Source organism: Pavona decussata, unplaced genomic scaffold, assembly GCF_977016875.1.
Source record: "Pavona decussata unplaced genomic scaffold, jaPavDecu1.1 SCAFFOLD_174, whole genome shotgun sequence".
Lineage (NCBI taxonomy): Eukaryota > Metazoa > Cnidaria > Anthozoa > Scleractinia > Agariciidae > Pavona > Pavona decussata.
The window spans coordinates 1,101,732-1,119,810 of record NW_028145585.1 but is presented as its reverse complement, the minus strand read 5'-3'; the positions used below and the strand labels follow the sequence as shown (position 1 = coordinate 1,119,810).

The 18,079-nt window shown below is 37.2% G+C and overlaps 2 protein-coding genes across 2 annotated transcripts; one reads left to right on the top strand and one right to left on the bottom strand.

Moving 5' to 3' along the window:
* The first annotated feature begins 474 nt into the window (after nucleotides 1-474).
* Nucleotides 475-5,597, top strand: LOC146463885 (small ribosomal subunit protein uS13). Its single transcript, XM_085083887.1, has 6 exons — nucleotides 475-500; nucleotides 785-883; nucleotides 3,581-3,667; nucleotides 4,258-4,359; nucleotides 4,454-4,545; nucleotides 5,472-5,597. The coding sequence occupies exons 1-6, from the start codon at nucleotides 498-500 to the stop codon at nucleotides 5,548-5,550; spliced, it is 462 nt and encodes a 153-aa protein (XP_084940013.1). The 5' UTR covers nucleotides 475-497; the 3' UTR covers nucleotides 5,551-5,597.
* A 1,043-nt stretch (nucleotides 5,598-6,640) lies between these two features.
* Nucleotides 6,641-16,664, bottom strand: LOC146463884 (uncharacterized). The gene is made up of 15 exons (XM_085083886.1): nucleotides 16,606-16,664; nucleotides 16,435-16,527; nucleotides 16,109-16,218; nucleotides 14,810-14,897; nucleotides 14,581-14,642; nucleotides 14,362-14,466; nucleotides 13,323-13,473; nucleotides 11,709-11,844; nucleotides 10,629-10,728; nucleotides 10,005-10,158; nucleotides 9,535-9,685; nucleotides 8,219-8,313; nucleotides 7,936-8,046; nucleotides 7,595-7,702; nucleotides 6,641-6,863 (listed from the first exon to the last, which is right to left on the bottom strand). The coding sequence occupies exons 1-15, from the start codon at nucleotides 16,621-16,623 to the stop codon at nucleotides 6,741-6,743; spliced, it is 1,605 nt and encodes a 534-aa protein (XP_084940012.1). The 5' UTR covers nucleotides 16,624-16,664; the 3' UTR covers nucleotides 6,641-6,740.
* Nucleotides 16,665-18,079: the final 1,415 nt, after the last annotated feature.

The window sequence follows — 18,079 nt, the reverse complement described above, 5'->3', positions numbered from 1 at the left end:
CGACTTATTTCGAGAACTCACCAATTTTCACCTGCTGTACTTGATAATGAGGATGATTATGTTGATGTCTCTGCGTTAATGTTAAAAATTACTGATTATTATCAACCTAACTCTAGCTGTTATTATTATTACTAGTACTATTACGTCCTTTTCTTGTAAATACTAACTATCTGTGAACGCATGTGTATACCTATTTATTCTATTTATTTACTTAATTTTACTAATAACCTGTTTTACTTAATTTAGTTTAAGTTATACAACCCGCCTCGCTTAGCTTTGCTATATGCGGGTTGTACATTTTTTTTTCTAATTTGTTTAACTTTTAACTTTAAACTTTAAATTTACGATACGTAAACTTTTTCATTGTTTTTCGATTCCTATGGCCTAAGGAAGAAGACTGGGTACCAGACTTTTCATCCAGCGATAGGTTCCGCGGGCTCGTAATGTGAATACAAATCCCATCATGCATTTCTTGAAGTTCTCTTTCGGCTGCCATCATGGTAGGTTGTTGTCTGAAAGAAGGGTTAACGATCAAAATCCGTCATCATCTTTGTTCCTAACCGATTATCGTGCTTTTTGTAGCATCTATCTTAATTTGTTAGCATCCAAGAAATGCCTTGTACAACAATTTAGAAATTTACCCGGCGGAAAATAATGATATCGGTTAATAAACACAGTGGAGAAAATTCCGAGTTGTGTGTGTGTGATTACCAAAGGCTTCTTTCTCCGTGAATCAGGTTATTTGTTCATTTATACGAGGAAGTATGTTTCACTTTGTCAACAGGCCCTTGTAGTTCCTGAGAAATTTCAACATATTTTGCGTGTGCTTAACACCAACATCGATGGAAAGCAAAAAATAATGTTTGCACTGACTTCCATCAAGGTGAGTTCAGCCACTTAGCAGCAGTTACTTTTTCAGAAATGAAAGTTGTTTTTATTTCTGATTTATTAGTAAAAACTGTTAAATCTAATAGTAGTAATATCATACTTTAGCTTATTATTGTAGCTGTCTTTTATTAACTGTTTTATTACGATAGAGCAGATTACAGTCTGCAAACTTGTAACATAATTTCTTTAAAATTCATCCTTTCTCTTTCTAATTTGTTTTATCTGTTTAATACTATTAAATGATGAAATTATTTACCTTTTAAAACAAGGGGTAGCATCACTCATTTAATTCATTGCTACTTATTGTTGAATGATTAGGGCTCAGCTTTTAAGTCAAGAGCCTGACAGTCCTTAGTTTTATTCAGCAATCAGTGATATACCCTGTGATTTATTGAATTCTTCATATATTTTTAGATTTTTTTAATTTATGCACTATTTCAATAGTTTACTACAAAAGAAAGTTACGATACATCACAAAAGTAACATAAAGACGACATTAAAGGGACAGTTTCACGGTTCGGCGCATGTGCTAGCGATAACGTAATCGTTGTCGAACCAATTGTTTTTGGACCAATTAGAAGCGAGTACACAACACCGGCGGGATACGGCGGGCAAGTCTTATAACTTGCTGGCATAAAAATAAAACTGACCGGCCAGTGTTTCGGTCACGTTTCAGAAAGAAAAAAAAAAGGCTGTCCATGTAAAACACATTGGGAATTTTGCAGCGCCGCTTCGTGAATGTCCCATGACATTCAAGAAATGCCAGAACTTATGCGAACGTATACGGTTTTATTTTAGTACAATGTCGATATCTCGCGGCATCGACCTTTTTTTATTACGCACGGTTCGAAAAGCCGAGAAGCTCCCTCAAACTTACGTACTTAAATCCAGTATTTCATCAGCATTCAGTGATAAACTTACTATAGTGTGTACGCTCGATAGCCTGATTTTATTAGACCAGCGAGAAGGCGAAGAACGAGAAATCCGCAAGCTTCAAAAAGCGATGAGACCGTTTAGTAACAAGAACACTGAGCGTCCTTCGGAGATGCTGGAATGCATTTGAGAAAACTCTGCCATGGTGGCAAATCAAAACTGCGTTTGCCATTCGCAATGACCACAATTGTATAGATAAATGAATACCTTACAATAGATTTTGTAGTTTGCCGCAAATATTTTGGATCTTTTTCTACTGCCCGCTATTCGAGCCCGCTAATAGACTACAACTAACTCGCACATTTGATCTCATATTTATTCGCTTCGCGTCTCACTGTTGTACAATTTTTTCCATCCAAAGCAAAACACTGATGTTTGATGCTGTTTGTCCGTCGAATTCTCCGTTTTTGACAGTTGAATTCCATATGAACAAACAGTACGATTGAAATCTAGAAAATCCTGGCGAGTTCATCCAAAGCCAGTTGGTGACCTTTGCCATTTCCAGCGTAAGCAGATGTGCCGCGAAATCGTTGTCTATTTTAAACAAACTTATCTCTTTACCAATTTTCCACGTTTGGTGGATGTATCTTGTTAACCACACAGGATTTCTACATCCACTCCACTCTGTCCGCTTTAACTTCTGTGCTTCCAGAGAGTCCACAGAACGTCCCGTCGCCGGTCGGCCGTGACGTCTCCTTGCCGATCCATCGACAAAAATGTCGTTTTCAGATGCTAAAACACTTTTAAAATACAAAAACCGAACTTATATTTACAACAGGAAACAAAAATTATAAAAAGTGAAGAACGAATAGCGGATGATCCACATTCGGGTGCGATTTCAACAGATTGTTCCACCACAAGCTCGCATCGAATTTAGTGTCGACCCGTACAATTTATTCTTGAGCCGGTCTGCTCGCGCATGGGCTTGACCGTGAAACTCGACCTTTAAATTACATAAATCATCAAAGGTAAAAGTTGCGCTACATACATACATACATATAATTTTTTGCGCTGTGACCAATGGAGCTTAGGCTTTTGAGATGGTCACTGCCATGTGCAGCTAACTGGCGTATAACATGCTACTAACTAAGTAGCACAAAACAAAAGACAAGAAAATTAAGAGGGCATAAAATCATACTACAATTTTTACATAAAAAACAATAGAAATGATAATTAACAGTGAGGGCAGAGAAATCAAATACTCATTGTGTATTTAAAAGGTACAATTTGTATTTGCTTGTATGACTGCCAAACAGAGAAACCTATGCAAAGAACCATTGTTTTTCTGTCATGTGTATATAAAGTTGTTTCAGACACTGTTTATCTTTTAAACTTTGTCTATATTGGGTGTTGCCCCTCATGTACCAGGTTTTTATGAATTTTTAAGTCCTCGATTCTGTACAGTAGATTATCAAAGAACCAAACAGTTCTTTGTAGAGATTTCTCTTTTCTTCCAAGCCATAGAGCAATATTATTATTGAAAACCTCTTCTTGTATATAGTATCATTGAATATAGTCGATGAATCCTGATGTAATAACAAAAGTCAGTCAAATGTTGACAGAGGAAAGTGCAAGATGAAATACACACTCTGTATTCATCATGTTAGATATTTTATCAAACTCATCCTTTATAGTATATTGAAAATACAGAAGGTAATGACATTCCTTTGTCATTATACTATATGGAGTGGTCTTTTTCCATTGCATACAGTGTATTGTGAGGTGTTCTAAGGTGGGTGATTGTTCTTGTTGTTTGTAGGGTGTGGGGCGAAGGTATGCCAACCTTGTGTGCAAAAAGGCTGATGTTGACATGAACAAACGTGCAGGAGAGCTTACAGAGGATGAGGTAACTTGCAACTCTTTTGCATTTGGTGTTTAGACAAACAAAACAGACTTGCTCCTTTCACCTTATCCACATCATTTGGTGTAATTCAATCCAAAGGTCCTTATAATATCAGTTCAGCTTGTGTCAATGCGTTGCTGGTCTAGTACTTTTTTCAGTTCCGGCCAGTAAAAAGTCAAGTTTTAAACTTAACTGCTATATTTGTTGATTTCTCTGCACATATGTTGGTTTTTGAAAAAAAATGAACCTTAAACATTTGTGACCACTCCAAACATCAAGGTTCTTTCAAGTATTGTGAGTAAGCGTAACAGCCCTGATCACAACCAAACTTTATGAGAATATTTTCAAATTATTTGGTTGTTGCAAAAAACGTTCTAGAAGTTGTTGAAGGTACACTGTGACATGCAAGCGATCAGTCTCTTATTCACTGTTGCTCTGGAAGCTGGCAATAAGAACTGTGTAAGCGTGTAAATAACTGGCATAAGAGGAGCCAGTATTGTTGAAGAAGCCTACTTCAGCCGTGGCATTATTTTGTCCAGTGCTAAATGTTTTTTTTTTTTGTTTTGTTTTGTTTGTTTTTTTTGTATTGACAGGTGGAACGTGTTATTACTATAATGCAAAACCCCCGCCAGTACAAGATTCCAGATTGGTTTCTTAACAGGCAGAAGGACATCAGGGATGGCAAGTACTCTCAGGTATAGCTAAAACCAAACTGGCATTGGCAATTTAAATTTGTTTTGCTTGATTCGTAAACAACTAAATACTAATGTGGTGATGCTTTGATTTTAGCTCCTTGCCAACAACCTTGAAAGCAAGCTTCGTGAAGATCTTGAGAGATTGAAGAAGATCCGTGCTCATCGTGGTCTTCGTCATTACTGGGGGTAAGCTTGTAAACTGTTGTTTGGTTAATAGTTTTGAATAATGTTAGTTAAGCAGAGAATTATTTACTTTAGTCAGATTCAAAGCAAATCACCACTCAAAATGTCAGAATTGTTGGTTTTGCGAGGAGACATTTGGAGTTCTCACTTACAAAATAAAGAGGTTAAGAATGACATTTACGGCAAACGTGAGATATGACCACGTGACTATGTTTATCCTATATTTGCCGCTTGCTATTTTCAGTTTCTCTGTCAAATTGAGTAGTTTTGCGTCAGCATCAAAGGCCAGAATTAGTTTGCACTACTCTCATCTTAGTACTCTTTATTTCAAGAAAACATAAATGGGAATCTAACTTTTGCCATTTGCCGTAAACGCGATCCTTATTTAATCTCTCTTATGTATCAGAGATCTCAGATATGGGGTTCAGTTTGACTGGGAAATAACCTATTGTCATGCACAAGTGGTGACCACTTAGGGAGGTTCAACTGTAATTGTTCAATTTTGATGCTACATGTATAACTTTTGTCATATAACATGGTTGCTATGGTCAGGTAAAAGTGAGAGAAAAATAACCATTTTTCAAGGACAGGGAAAAATCATGGAATTTTGCATAAAGTCAGGGAAGTTCTTAATCGTAACCAAAGTCAGTGAAAAGTCAATAAGCTTTCAAAGGAGTCCTTTTTTTGGAAAGGGAATGCCATTCCTAAATTTAATTGCAAAGGGGTCGATTTCTGTGGTTTTATTGCTGGCTTTAATGGCCAAAGGATTTGTCATTGTTGGTTAGTGAAAATTGGTTTGTGGTCACAGAATAGTCAGGGAAAAGTAAGGGAATTGTTTTCATTCTGATGAGTGGCAACTCAGTTTATGTCAGTACTACATCCTTCTGAGATCCAAGCAAAAGAGTTTAATGCTGGCTTTCTGTTTACAGTTTGCGTGTGCGTGGACAGCACACCAAGACAACTGGTCGCAAGGGAAGAACTGTTGGTGTTGCCAAGAAGAAGAACTAGAGTGTAATGTTCTCTTAATTGTAATAAAGAACAATATGAGCAGAAAACTTAATGTCTTTTTGATGTCTGTCCTTTTGCAAGTCCCTTAAATCATAACACTCATTACAGTTAACTCTCTCATAGCGACCACTTCTCGTAAGCGACCACTTCGTAAACAACCGTTTTGTTCCTCAGTTAAATATTGTAGTCAAGGGCTCTCTCGTAAGCGACACCATTCAAATTTCGTAAGGGACTGCAACCACTTTTTAGGCCTACAATTTGACATATTCTTTTGTTTGCTGTTTCCGGTAAACAACCACCCAACATGATCATGTCTGACTGACTGCTGAGTTCAAGTATAACATGAGACATTGACAACTACTGTACACTCTACTATACTTCTACCAAAATGTGTTGCATGTAAATAAATAATTTAAAATTAGTTTCTATTTGCTTGATTTTGGCTAAGCAATTGAGAACACTACTTACATACGCGTAAGGACAGATGCACGTGCAGAAGACCATTTCTTGACAGAATTCTCGATACCATTCCCCTCGATGTTAAGCAAGATGGCGGACAAAACTGCCCTGTGCTTGTGTCGTCCCTGTTCTCACTGGCGAAAACGGTGACATGACAGAAGCCTAAGCACAAGAAGAACGAACACATTCACTATTCTTGTGCTTATGCTTATGCTGCAGGTGTTCTCACTTGCTTTTAATAATAAGCGGCATTTGTGCTTATGCTTATGTCCTAGTGAAAATCAACCTATAAGGTAATATTTTTTATGTAATTAATTAATCAAATGAATATATTATAAGGCTTAGTTTGTTGATCTTTCCCGACAACTTTGTCATTCCCCAAGGGTGGTCGCATACGAGAGAGTTGGCTGTAGTTTTGTGCTACTAATAATAATTAATTAGTTGTAGACCTCCAATATGGCTGAGTTTTGCATTTGATTCACTCTCATTCTGGAGAAGTTCTTTGCGAGAAATGAGCACCGTGTATTGTGCTTGTTTTTCACAAAATCAAAGTAAACCTGAAACATTAATTTTATGCCGTAACTTTATAAATCTTCAGTCCATGCTTCTTGAGGAAGGAATAACACTAGAGCAAGTTTTCAAAATTGATAAAATTTATTTGTAAAGTTGAGGATTTGATCAATACCAAAAAACAATGAAGAGGTCATTCCTGTGTTACAGTAGTGTTCTGGTTACGTTTTTGCTTTGGACTGAAATCTATCCAAAGCAGATCCTCTATCAAGGGTTCTGTTTTCATTTATTTTATCAGTCCGTGTTTCTTTTCTCTTGACTTGCATTGCTTGTCTGATTTCCTTCTGTGGAGGAAAAAACAAAAATGTCACTTAATTAAGGCAAGACTGAGTTACAGTATTGTACTGGAAGTAGAAAAACCATCCTCATATCAAAGCATGCTCATTCCAAAATGTACAACACAGTGTTAGTTTTCAGTCAACCCCTCCACCAAAAATGTTTTCCAATTGTTCATGCTGTCTTGGTGGCTCAGGTCAAGTTGAAAGAAAGGGAAACCAGCTGAGAAAAAGATGACAAAATTAATAATGGAGTTTGGTTACATCTGGGATTTGGACTGTGAAGATAGTTACAAGTGGAGGAAGTTTTTTTTTTCCTGAGACCCTTGTAAAAGAAACTATTAAGTCCTACATATAATAATTATAATTTAGAGAATAAAATCTGATTGGAAAGAATTCAGTCAGTCATGAGAGTGCATCATACATGTAAATGCACCTTTATCAACTGTTATCGTACAGGTAAACTAAAATAATTGTGATGTATGCCTGGAAAGAGCACCCTTAGAAAAAAAAAAACTTTAATGTTTATATTGAAAAGGGCACCTTTTGCCTGTCTTCATGGAATCAATAAACATCGGCAAAAGTTCATGAATATTAAATATATATTAAGTTTGCTATTTAAAAAGACAACTCTCAAACATGGCCTTAATAATAACTATTTTAAGGTGCTCTTTCCAGTGGTTGTTACCAGGCCTACACCAAAAATTTTAAATGACCATGAAAAAGGAGAATTCACTCACCTTTTTCTGTTGTTCATCATGGCCTTTCTTTCGGAGGTGTTGCTTCCGTGATGAACTACGCCCTTTTGTTTTATGTCTTGGTTCAAATTTTTCCTTGGAACTTGACACCTGGGGATGGAATATGCAAGAACATTATAGCAAAAAAACTGCTCCCATGTCTTCTCCCCTTGCACATACAGTTAAACTTCACTGTTGCCCCCAAAAGTACTGTGTTTTTTACATGGCTACCCAGGTTTAGCACCTGTTAGTTTCCATTTCTGATTGGCCAATTAGTTTCTTGGCGTTTCCATCTGTTTGCTCAACATTATGCAGTTGGAAAACATTTGATAAAAAGTACTTACCTCATCAGCATCATCATCATTCTGCCCCTCCTTTGTAACTTTGTTCTTCTTTGATGGGTGATTGACATGCACGATGTCCATTGGATCTAATGTGATGAGCTCTGGCTGAATCTGCAAAAGTGATTTTGAAGCAAAAAAGCTGATAAACAGACTGAAAAGTCTTCATCAGAAATACAAAAAAAAAAACAGATACCATAATTATTTAAACTTAACCTATTATCTAAAGCTATCTGAGCCTATCCACCCTTTAAATTAAGGGGTAAAAAAGGGTTTTAGATTGTACCTTTTCTAACAAGGCTTTCACTTCAAACTCTTGTCTCTGTCTTTTCGTCTGGTAAGGATTGGCTTCCAGGGCATCAAAGTTGGGTTCCCCAGCCCCTACAAGAAAAACAAAGTACAAACACTTAACTGAGTGTAGGAATGGCCTATGTGCATTACTGCCAGGCTAACTCTTTTTATTAAAAACTGAATCATTGTATAATGCAAAACCAGAGATTTGATTGGTTTAGCTGCCATGGTATATGAGCCATTATACCATGCCAGAGAAGTAGGGGCCATTAAATTGTCTTCCAGTTTATCTTGCAAAACGGCGAAATCAACAATATCTAGCAATATTTCCTAATTGTTTTTAATAAAACAATTATTCCACTCACGCTTGTTGGATATGAGATGATTATAGCCAACTCAGCACTACGTGCCTCATTGGCTATCTATCATCTCATATCCAACGCGCGCTCGTAGAATAATTGTTAAAATATTCAATTTGAACAAAACCTGAACTGTACAACTCATCTCAGATTTATATAATAAATTAAGCACTTTTAAAACAACAGTTCATTTCTTGAGGGGCTTAATGCTTTAAGCAACCTCAGCAAATTTATCAATTTTTTTCCTGGTTGAGCTCAGCTGTGACTGGTTGTGCTCATTCTTACTGTATACCGCTCCATGTACTTGGCCTGACCAGTCTCTGCTGGATTACCTTTAATCTTTAAATTATTATCAAAGATTTACATCATGCTAATTACTGCAACCCTCTCAGCTTTGCATTAACCAATGAAGAGTACCCAAGGAGGCCAGGGAGAGGGGTTCGCATCACATCCTAGACTCCAAGTTTCTTCCTCAAATCCAGCCCTTTATGACTTTGGCATTGGATTTACACTTTTCCACCTCACCTGTTTTGGTATGAACATGATTTGAACTCAGCTCATACCAGATTATAAACAGACTTGTAAACTTGTTATCTGTTATTACAAGAAGTCACCAGTTGGACAGTTGTGACCAGTGTAGGAGAAATATGATCACTTAAAGAGCGGTTTTCAATTGAGTGTCAAAAAATCTTATTGTAACCAATTTGAAAGTAATCACTCTGGCCAATTCACAACAGGCATAAACAGTTCAATGAGCCAATAAGGCTGCTAAGAACAGGAAAAGTTGTGTGATCAAGTCACAATTGGTTTTGCTTTATTTGCTTCTTATTGATTGAGAAAGTGGCACAAGTTTTGCCAACCAATCCAAACGTGAAGTAAGGCAAAACCAAAACAAAAACAAAAGTTCTGCTTTTGACTCTCAATTCAAAACCACTGTTGACTAGTCTCTTACCAGGGATAAGTAAACTGCCAAATCCCTGTGAGTGACCCACTCCAAGCACATCCTCAAAAGGACAGAACTGCATTCCATGCACAGTGCAAGATGGGAAGAGGTGTGACATGTATGGTGACTTCTGTTTTTGGGTGAAAGCATCTCGCCATATCTGTTTGCAAATAAAAAAGTTCAAAACAGTCAGATGAATTATTACAAAATGTTTGTAATTGAAACAAAGCCAGGAACTAATAGTTTATAAGAAAAAAAAAACATTTAGACACATGAATGGCCACAAAATTAAGTTTTTCAGACAGTCTCCATAGTGGGAAATACATCGTAGGGAAGACAGAACAAAATTGCCAACTGAAGCTGAATATGACCCCATCATCACTCCCTCTATTCCTCTTCAAGTTGAGCTAAATCCTTATAGTCATGGTCAAGTCTGACATACTTTTAATTAGTTATTTCAAAAAGTGTAATAATATTACCTGTATGTTTGGTCCATGCCCGACAGCAAGCAGCCCTCGCTGGCTGATGGCAAGACAGCTCGCTGGTGTAGGTGTATAGTAAGCTTGAAGTTGCTTGAATGTTCTTACATCCCAGATCTTCATTTGTCCATCTAGACCTGATGTTGCCATGTAGCTGAGATTTTAGCACAAAAAGAAAAGTTAGTAACAGTAGAAAAACTAGTAATAATTAATAATAATTTTTTTTATTAATAAGTAATTATAATAATTGCAGCATCGCAAAATCTTGGGGGGTTTTTAGTGTTCCAATGTCTGATAGTTGTCTTTAATACAATAAGCTTATTTATCATGTTATACACAGAATTTATCAAATTGATACAGTCCTGTTTTATAATTTAGTTAAACTCGTTAACTTTAAGATGAGATAACACAAAAGTACTCACAAAAGTCAATATCAAAGACTGTAAAATATAATTGAAGAAGTCTTTGAAGAGCATTGACCATGATCTGTCAGTTGGTTCACCACAGTTGAAGAAGTTAGAATTGATTGAAGATGATCAAGTTGTAAATATTCACTGACTGTATAGTGTATATGGTATAAAAAAAACTATCAGAGAGAACATTAAATCCATAAATCTCACTCACAGTCCTCTGTTGTCAATGGCAATTGCCTGTACAGGTCCTCTGTGGCACAGCATCTTCACAAGGGGAGCCTTCGTATTAGGTGCCCACATTGTTACAGTGCCTGAAAACACAGATTCAAAGAACATAGATCTCAATTCCTAGAGCTAGATAAAAAATGCTTATGTAAGGTCTGTCATCACCCTGGCTTCTGTTACCATGAAAAAAGGCAGGAAGCCTGATTTTCAAACAGTTCAGGTTGCTTGCGGTCACGAGAGGGAGCAGCCGTGAGCAGCCTGAGAATCAGGCTAGCTAGAGGCAGGCACTGTGTGGCTATAAACATAATTAGGGCACCAGACAAGGTCTTAGGTTCAAATCCTGTGCTGACAGCTAGCTGGATTAGTTTTATGGTAATCCTGAGTTCAACTCCTTGGTCATGTTTGTACTATATAGCTGACTGGTCTGCCTCCTACCAGTTGTTATTTTTAACGGTACTGTTTTTTGAACACTTAGCACCACTGGCACCTTGTCCTATCAAAGAATGTATCTTTTTTAAAATAAAGCAGCAAGGAATATAATATTATGCCCTTCTCAAAATATTCTGAACCATAGTTGGTACAGAAGAGCAGGTAGGTCTAGCAGGCAGCAAGGGTTCAGTCCCCTTGCTTCATGAGGGCAGTCTCACAGTGTAAACTCACTGTGACTTATGCAGAAGAAAATCTCCTGAAAGTGGCTGAGTATACATGTATAAGAACATACTACTATTAGTACGTCCTCCTTGTGAGATTGAGCTGTTTTTAAAATCCATTAGAGGTGAGGGCCTCATGCACACCTTCTTATTACTCTTTGTATATATCCCTGACCACCAGGTCCTCAGACCATCTGCATAGAATGGGTTTCACTTGGAAGACATTAATTTAGCAATTTTACCAAACCAAATCATAACTATAGAGCTAACCTGCCTTTCACCAAGCTCACTTCTTTAATTAGAAGTAATATACATTTTACAATATATACACCTGTATATAACTACCAGATGAGAATAATATTAAATAATATTAAATATTATTCTCATTATAAATTTTATAATGTTAAAGTAAATACCATTATAGTGTCCCAAATGAGTGACAGCATTGTAAGGATTTTGAGTCATACAGTCGCACTTGCCAAGCTTTGTATATAAATCAACAACTGGTTTGCCTGTTGATGTGTCTTGATACTTAAGAATCCCATGATAGCCCTATAATCATGTAATTAAGGCAAGTAAAATAATTATTACTAATATAAATATTATCACAAATTATACTACAAACACTGACATAAGTTTTTATTTCACCTTGTCCATGCAACTTCAATGATTATTTTTTTAACCATTGACAGAAAAAAAATGTTTATGACCAAAATGTGTTGTTCCAGAAACTACTGTACACTACAACCGTCCAACAGAAACTTTTTTAGCTTGGACTCATTCCCCCCCCCCCCTCCCTCCACACACACCCCACCCCTTCTGAAAATACCCAATAGTATCATAATTTTACTTTCAGACCCCTTTTTTTGCATTCAAAACTTCCAGTGATCGTCTGGGGAGGGAACCACACAATCAGCACTTATAATATAACATATTTTTAGTCATTAAAATAATTATTAACAGCTTTCAAAAAGGCCCTATTTCCATAGCACCATAATGTTGGCAAGAGTATCACGTGCAGTTACCATTACCAATGATATTTCAAACTGTGTGTTGAATAAAAAAATCATGAAACCTTAGTTTGTGAATTCCACAACCTTGGAACCAGATGGGAGATGAGCCCACAACCCGGAAGGTTGTGTTGTACGTCTTAAGTTATTGCAAGTACAGTAAAAGTAATAGAAAATTGATATTTGATGACTGATGCAACTACATGTATCTGGACCGAAATAAATGTTATCTCAACGACTCACTCTGGAAAGCTGGTTTACTAACTTAGAACAAACCCCACTCAACCGTTGCCTACAACTACCTGCACCATACAAACGACTTATTGACAACAACAACGAAACAGACAAACAATAGACATTTTACTAACAATAGACCCACGGACTTTTTGCTTAACAAAAGACGGATCGAAACGCACCAATCACTTTTTACAGTCTTCACAGCCAATAACATCACGGCTTACTGACAAACGACCGATAACATCTGGACTTTGTTGACCAATCAGGTTAACAACCAGACACGTATATACCACCTACTGACGTTCCACAATTCACTTGACTCTGAAGATGACTTCCGCTCAGGTTGTCGAAACGTCAGTCAAAGTCACCACAAACAGTCCTTCTCAGGACTACACTCACCCGGATGATCATAATTTACGTACTTATGACATGACTCCTGGGTTCAAACCATTTACAACTTTAAGCCACAGTTACACAGTCAAGGACATTTTCACCTGCACAGGCAATGCAATTGAAAGTTCTGGTGTTGCCAGCACATGGTGAAAAAAAAAACTACTTGTAGCCACTCTTGCATAGGTGACACAAAAGATTTAAGAAAAAAAATATTATCAGAATGCATCAAGTTGAACGCAATATTTACAGATAACAAAAATTTGGTCTTGCCGAATCACCTTGGAAGTGACTACCCGTGCTGATGCAACATTGCGTGCGTAGCTACAGTGGTTTTAGTAAGTTTCCAGCATTTAATTTTTAAGACAGTGTCAAGTGTCACCAGCCACTTACCACAGATGCAAGAAGGAAATGGTAGGGTAAAAACTCTAATCTGTTCACTTGTCGATGGTTTTTTAGGCAGTGAAGTTCTATGCCATTGTTGTCGTAAATGTAAACACACTTCTTTTGAGCAACAGCAAACATGGTCTCGACATGTAACCACCTGCAAGGTGAAAATGAGATTTGAGAACAGGTTTGTTAACACTGCATAAGATACAGGTTAGGTGATTACAGGTAAGGTGATTGCTGAGACTGATTAACTGCATTAATATCACTAAGCGAAAGTTGCTGCAGATGTGTGGTACAATGACTGTATGAAATAATTTCACATTTTGCACCACATTACTGAACAGTAATTTTCTGTAGATTGCACAATTGCAATGCATCCACATCTGAAACTGCAATAAATTACAATTTCGAAGGAGGATGACAAAATACACTTGGGGATTGATGTTGTCGTTCAAATAATTATTTATTATAATTAATAATAACATTTTTGTTTAAAATTTCTCAGACCAGTTTGCTTTTTGTTTTCCCTTGTCACAGATTATGGTAGTGAATCTCAGACAAGAGAAAATAAAAGTTAGGCTGGAGACATTTAAAAAATTAAACCAAAAGCAAATATCACAGCAACAATGTCAAATCTACAATTATGGAACATATGACTGTGTGACTGATAAACTGAATCTACTTTTATGGTCCTTATCGTTACACTACAAAATTCTAAGAAGTAAATTCAGCTGTCTGGTATAAACAGCAGAACCCCCCCCCCCCCCCCCCTCCCAATGAAAACTTATAAAAACAAATTAACCCTTTAAGCCCTAACAGTGATCAGCATCAAATTTCTCCTTGTAATATCAATGCTTATTCAACTCCTGAGGTCATCAGAATTTCAAAGGATATGATCACCCATCCTGAATTACCTTCAGTTGACATTTTTAATTAATAACTTCTTCCCAGTACTTTTATAAGAAAAGTATGGACACAAGATAGGAGAATTTGTCCTTTGATATTAGGGGTTAAACAGTTAATACAGTCCTCTACAACTCACCTAACATCTCTGACTGTCTCCTGCACATGAACTTCGCAGCCCAGTTTCTTGTTTTGCCAATCTATTGTGGCTAGATGGCCCTTCTTTCCACCCATCAGAAGAAATCTGTCCAAAGAAATTATATCAATAACTTGAAGGGATGAAAGCAATAACACACATTTCAACAAATAATTATTGTTATATCAAATCTGCCAGTATTTAAACGAAAACCACACTCACCTTCCATTACGAGTGTAATTTATACGGTAAGGTCCAAATGTATCCAGCTTTAACTCAAAATACTGCAAGCAAAATGACAATTATTAATAATAAACATTTAGTTCCTTGTGATTCATGAAAGTTCTGTTTACAATATAGGGACAAGTTGACACAGAACTGACAAGTTAGCAATGATATCTTTAAAGAGGAAATGCAGTAATAGGTAACTGGACATCATCCTTGTAAATACCTTTCTAGCACTAGCAACATCAACAACACTTGCAATATCCTTTTGTTTGAATTTAAAGGTTTTTTCTAGTCCTTCAGCCTCTAAATACCTACAAAATTAAATAAATCAAAGCATAGAATGATGCATGTAAAGCAGTGGCTAATAGGGAAGGTGGGTGATGGAATGTAGAGTCCTTGTGTGCCAGTAAGCATGAATGAATTGCAATGTAGGTGAAGTTGATGGGTCGGTGACCAAACACCTCCAGAAGAATATGAACTGTACAGAAAAGACATTGAGCAGTTTTTTCTGTCATGATTTACGCTCATACCATCATCAGTTTCAGTGTTTATCTTCTCAGTACCCTGGAGGATGGGGGGGGGGGGGGGGGCTAATGTATTGGGTTAGGGTTAGGGTTAAGTTCTTTACAACATTTTCTGTACAAAACTATAAGTCATTCAATAAAAGAAAGTATTTCATAATTTCTTTGTTTTAATTGGAGTGCAACTTGCAGTTATAGATACTAGCCACTGAATAATTAAGAAAACTGGAAAAACAAGGAAGACCGTCAAAAATATGGGTTTTGGATTCGATAACGGCTGTACGCAGTTCTTTTGTTGGCCTTTTTGTTCTTGACCTTTAAAAAATCTTTGCTTTTGCGATGGTAAACACATTTATAATGTGCAACTTCCTCCATAAATTCTTCATTACTAACATTAACATGTTCAATCTCAGCCATGATGACAACGAAATGAGTGTTGCTGCAGACACCGTTCCTACAATCGAACTCACAAGCGTTGAATCATGGGAGAGAAATCAAAATATTATGGGATGCGTTTCGATTGCAGATCGCAAAACTTTGGTTTCCATATGATTGCATAATCGCAATTGATTGCAGGGGATTGCAGACGATCGCAAAGATAGAACATGGTTCTATCTTCTGCAATCGTCTGCGATCGCGATGGCAGGATTGCAGACGATTGCAGAAGTGTGTTTCAATATGATTGCAGATGATTTCAGACCTTATTGCAATATGCGATCTCCGATCTGCGATCATATGGAAACCAGCCTTAAGTGCTGAATTCAGCACCTTCAAACAAACAGACAAAGGTAATAAAGGAAAACAACTCTCGCCAGTAGTTTTTTAAATCAGAAACTGTAAATTGTTCTAAAATTTATGATTTGTAACCACGCTGTAATTCGTAATTCAAACCACTATTACATATAACTTGGCATAAAGAAACTAACCTGCAAATATGCACATAAACACATGTTGATTATATCAAAAATGACAAAAATATAGCACAAGACCAATGTTTTTACCCTGCTTCCTCTGTGAGAAGTAATTCTGATTTTGCAGCTTGAACAGCGGCCTGTTGATATTGTGACTCGTATGATTTGAGCTTGCCGCGGAGTTTCTTATCTTTTAAACTCTGATGGACAAACAAATTGAACACAAAGTTATTTTTATACCATTCTAAGAAGTAAGGATAAACATATCAGATCAACTTTATCATAGGATTAAAAATCAGCGATCAAAAGAACACTGTGCGCCATTGATTTTGATAATAACCCTTAAGCCTGGACGGCATATGATTTAAGCTGTACGCGCTTTTCGCATTTTTCTAATGCCGTGTGAACATTTTTACCTTGAATCTATTTTGTCGTCCTCTGTGGTATTTCTGTAGTACATTTTGGTCCACTGTTTCTTCATCCTTTGTTTTCTTCATAATGATCTTTGCCTGTTGAAACGTTTTTCATGGAATGAAGAGGTTTCTTTACCGTGTAACGACTGAAAACAACAACTGCACATGTCTTACCTTCGCTTCGTCCGCCATCTTGATTTTATTGAATTCACCGCTGACCCTCCCTCCTTTCCAGGTCCTTCTCTATTTAGCCAAGCAGAATGGAATGCCGGGGGAGCCGGGAAAGCGAAGAAAGACAAAAGGAAAATTGTGTGTAATTCTTTTCTTTTATATTTAGTTTTTAGACTACCGGATAGCTCAATTTCATGCCGAGCTTGAAAAGTATTGTAGCCGAGTTTACCTGCCTGGATAACTATTTTTTTATTTTGACTGGATTGATTGATTGATTGACTCGACTGACTGACTGACTGACTGACTGACTGACTGACTGACTGACTGACTGACTGACTGACTGACTGACTGACTGAATGACTGACTGACTGAATGACTGACTGACTGACTGATTGATTGATTGACTGATTGACTGATTGACTGATTGACTGGCTGACTGACTGACTGACTGACTGACTGACTGACTGACTGATTGATTGATTGATTGATTGATTGATTGATTGATTGATTGATTGATTGATTGATTGATTGATTGATTGAAAGAATTGAAGCCAATACATGAAGACAATTACTGACGAAGGAACGAAAAGAGTAGACGCTAGCGCTTTCCGTTACCCTTCCTGGAATTAATACACTCAGGGCCCACTGTTGACAAAACCTCTGGAAAATTCTCATGGAAGGTCAAGCAAAACGCTTTATCAATTCGTAGTGAATTTTTCTTTGAAAAAGCGCAACTTCAAAGGATACACTATTAAGACAGACAGCCAAGTACCAAACGTGCGTTTCTCGTAACCGACCCGAAAAGCTATTTTACATGCGCGATGCTCATTAATATTAAACGCTTTTAAAAAAACGTTACAAGATTCAGAACACGTTGGATTAGCAGACTGCGAGCAGTGTCTTTCTTCTCTTAACACGTCCTAAGGTTAAGTTCTGAAGGGCGCGATGGATCTAGCGAGGGTAAGTTCATTAAGTCTACCGTAGGGCGAGCGGTGAATTCGCGAGCCGCGAGAAACGCGAGCGCGGAGGGAAGGAAGAAGAATTTTAGATTTAATTTCCCTTCCTCTCCCCAATCCCTCCCCGTTCAGTTTTAAATTTGCATGATTTTACCGTCACTTTGCGCGCGTGATCGGTGGGAAAAAAATGTACGACTGCTCGCAGTCTATTGGATTAGGGCTAATCCACATTGTAGGCTGTCATGCATGCCCCGGCGGAAGATCTGCCTTAAAGGGATGATGGAACTGCAAAAGGTCGCAAAAAATAGACTGTGTCTCGAAAGTGCAGCAAGCTACTCCAAGTACTACAAAGATTACCAAAAACTGGGCAGAAATTTTTCGCCGTGCTGGCGCATCGAAAACGTAGCAGATTTTCTGTATTCTTCTGTCTTTGGTTTTCTAGTTTAATTTTGGTTGATGACGAAAAGGAACACGTTTTCCCTATTCCCTATTGTGAAACGGTGAACAGTAAAAAACAATGA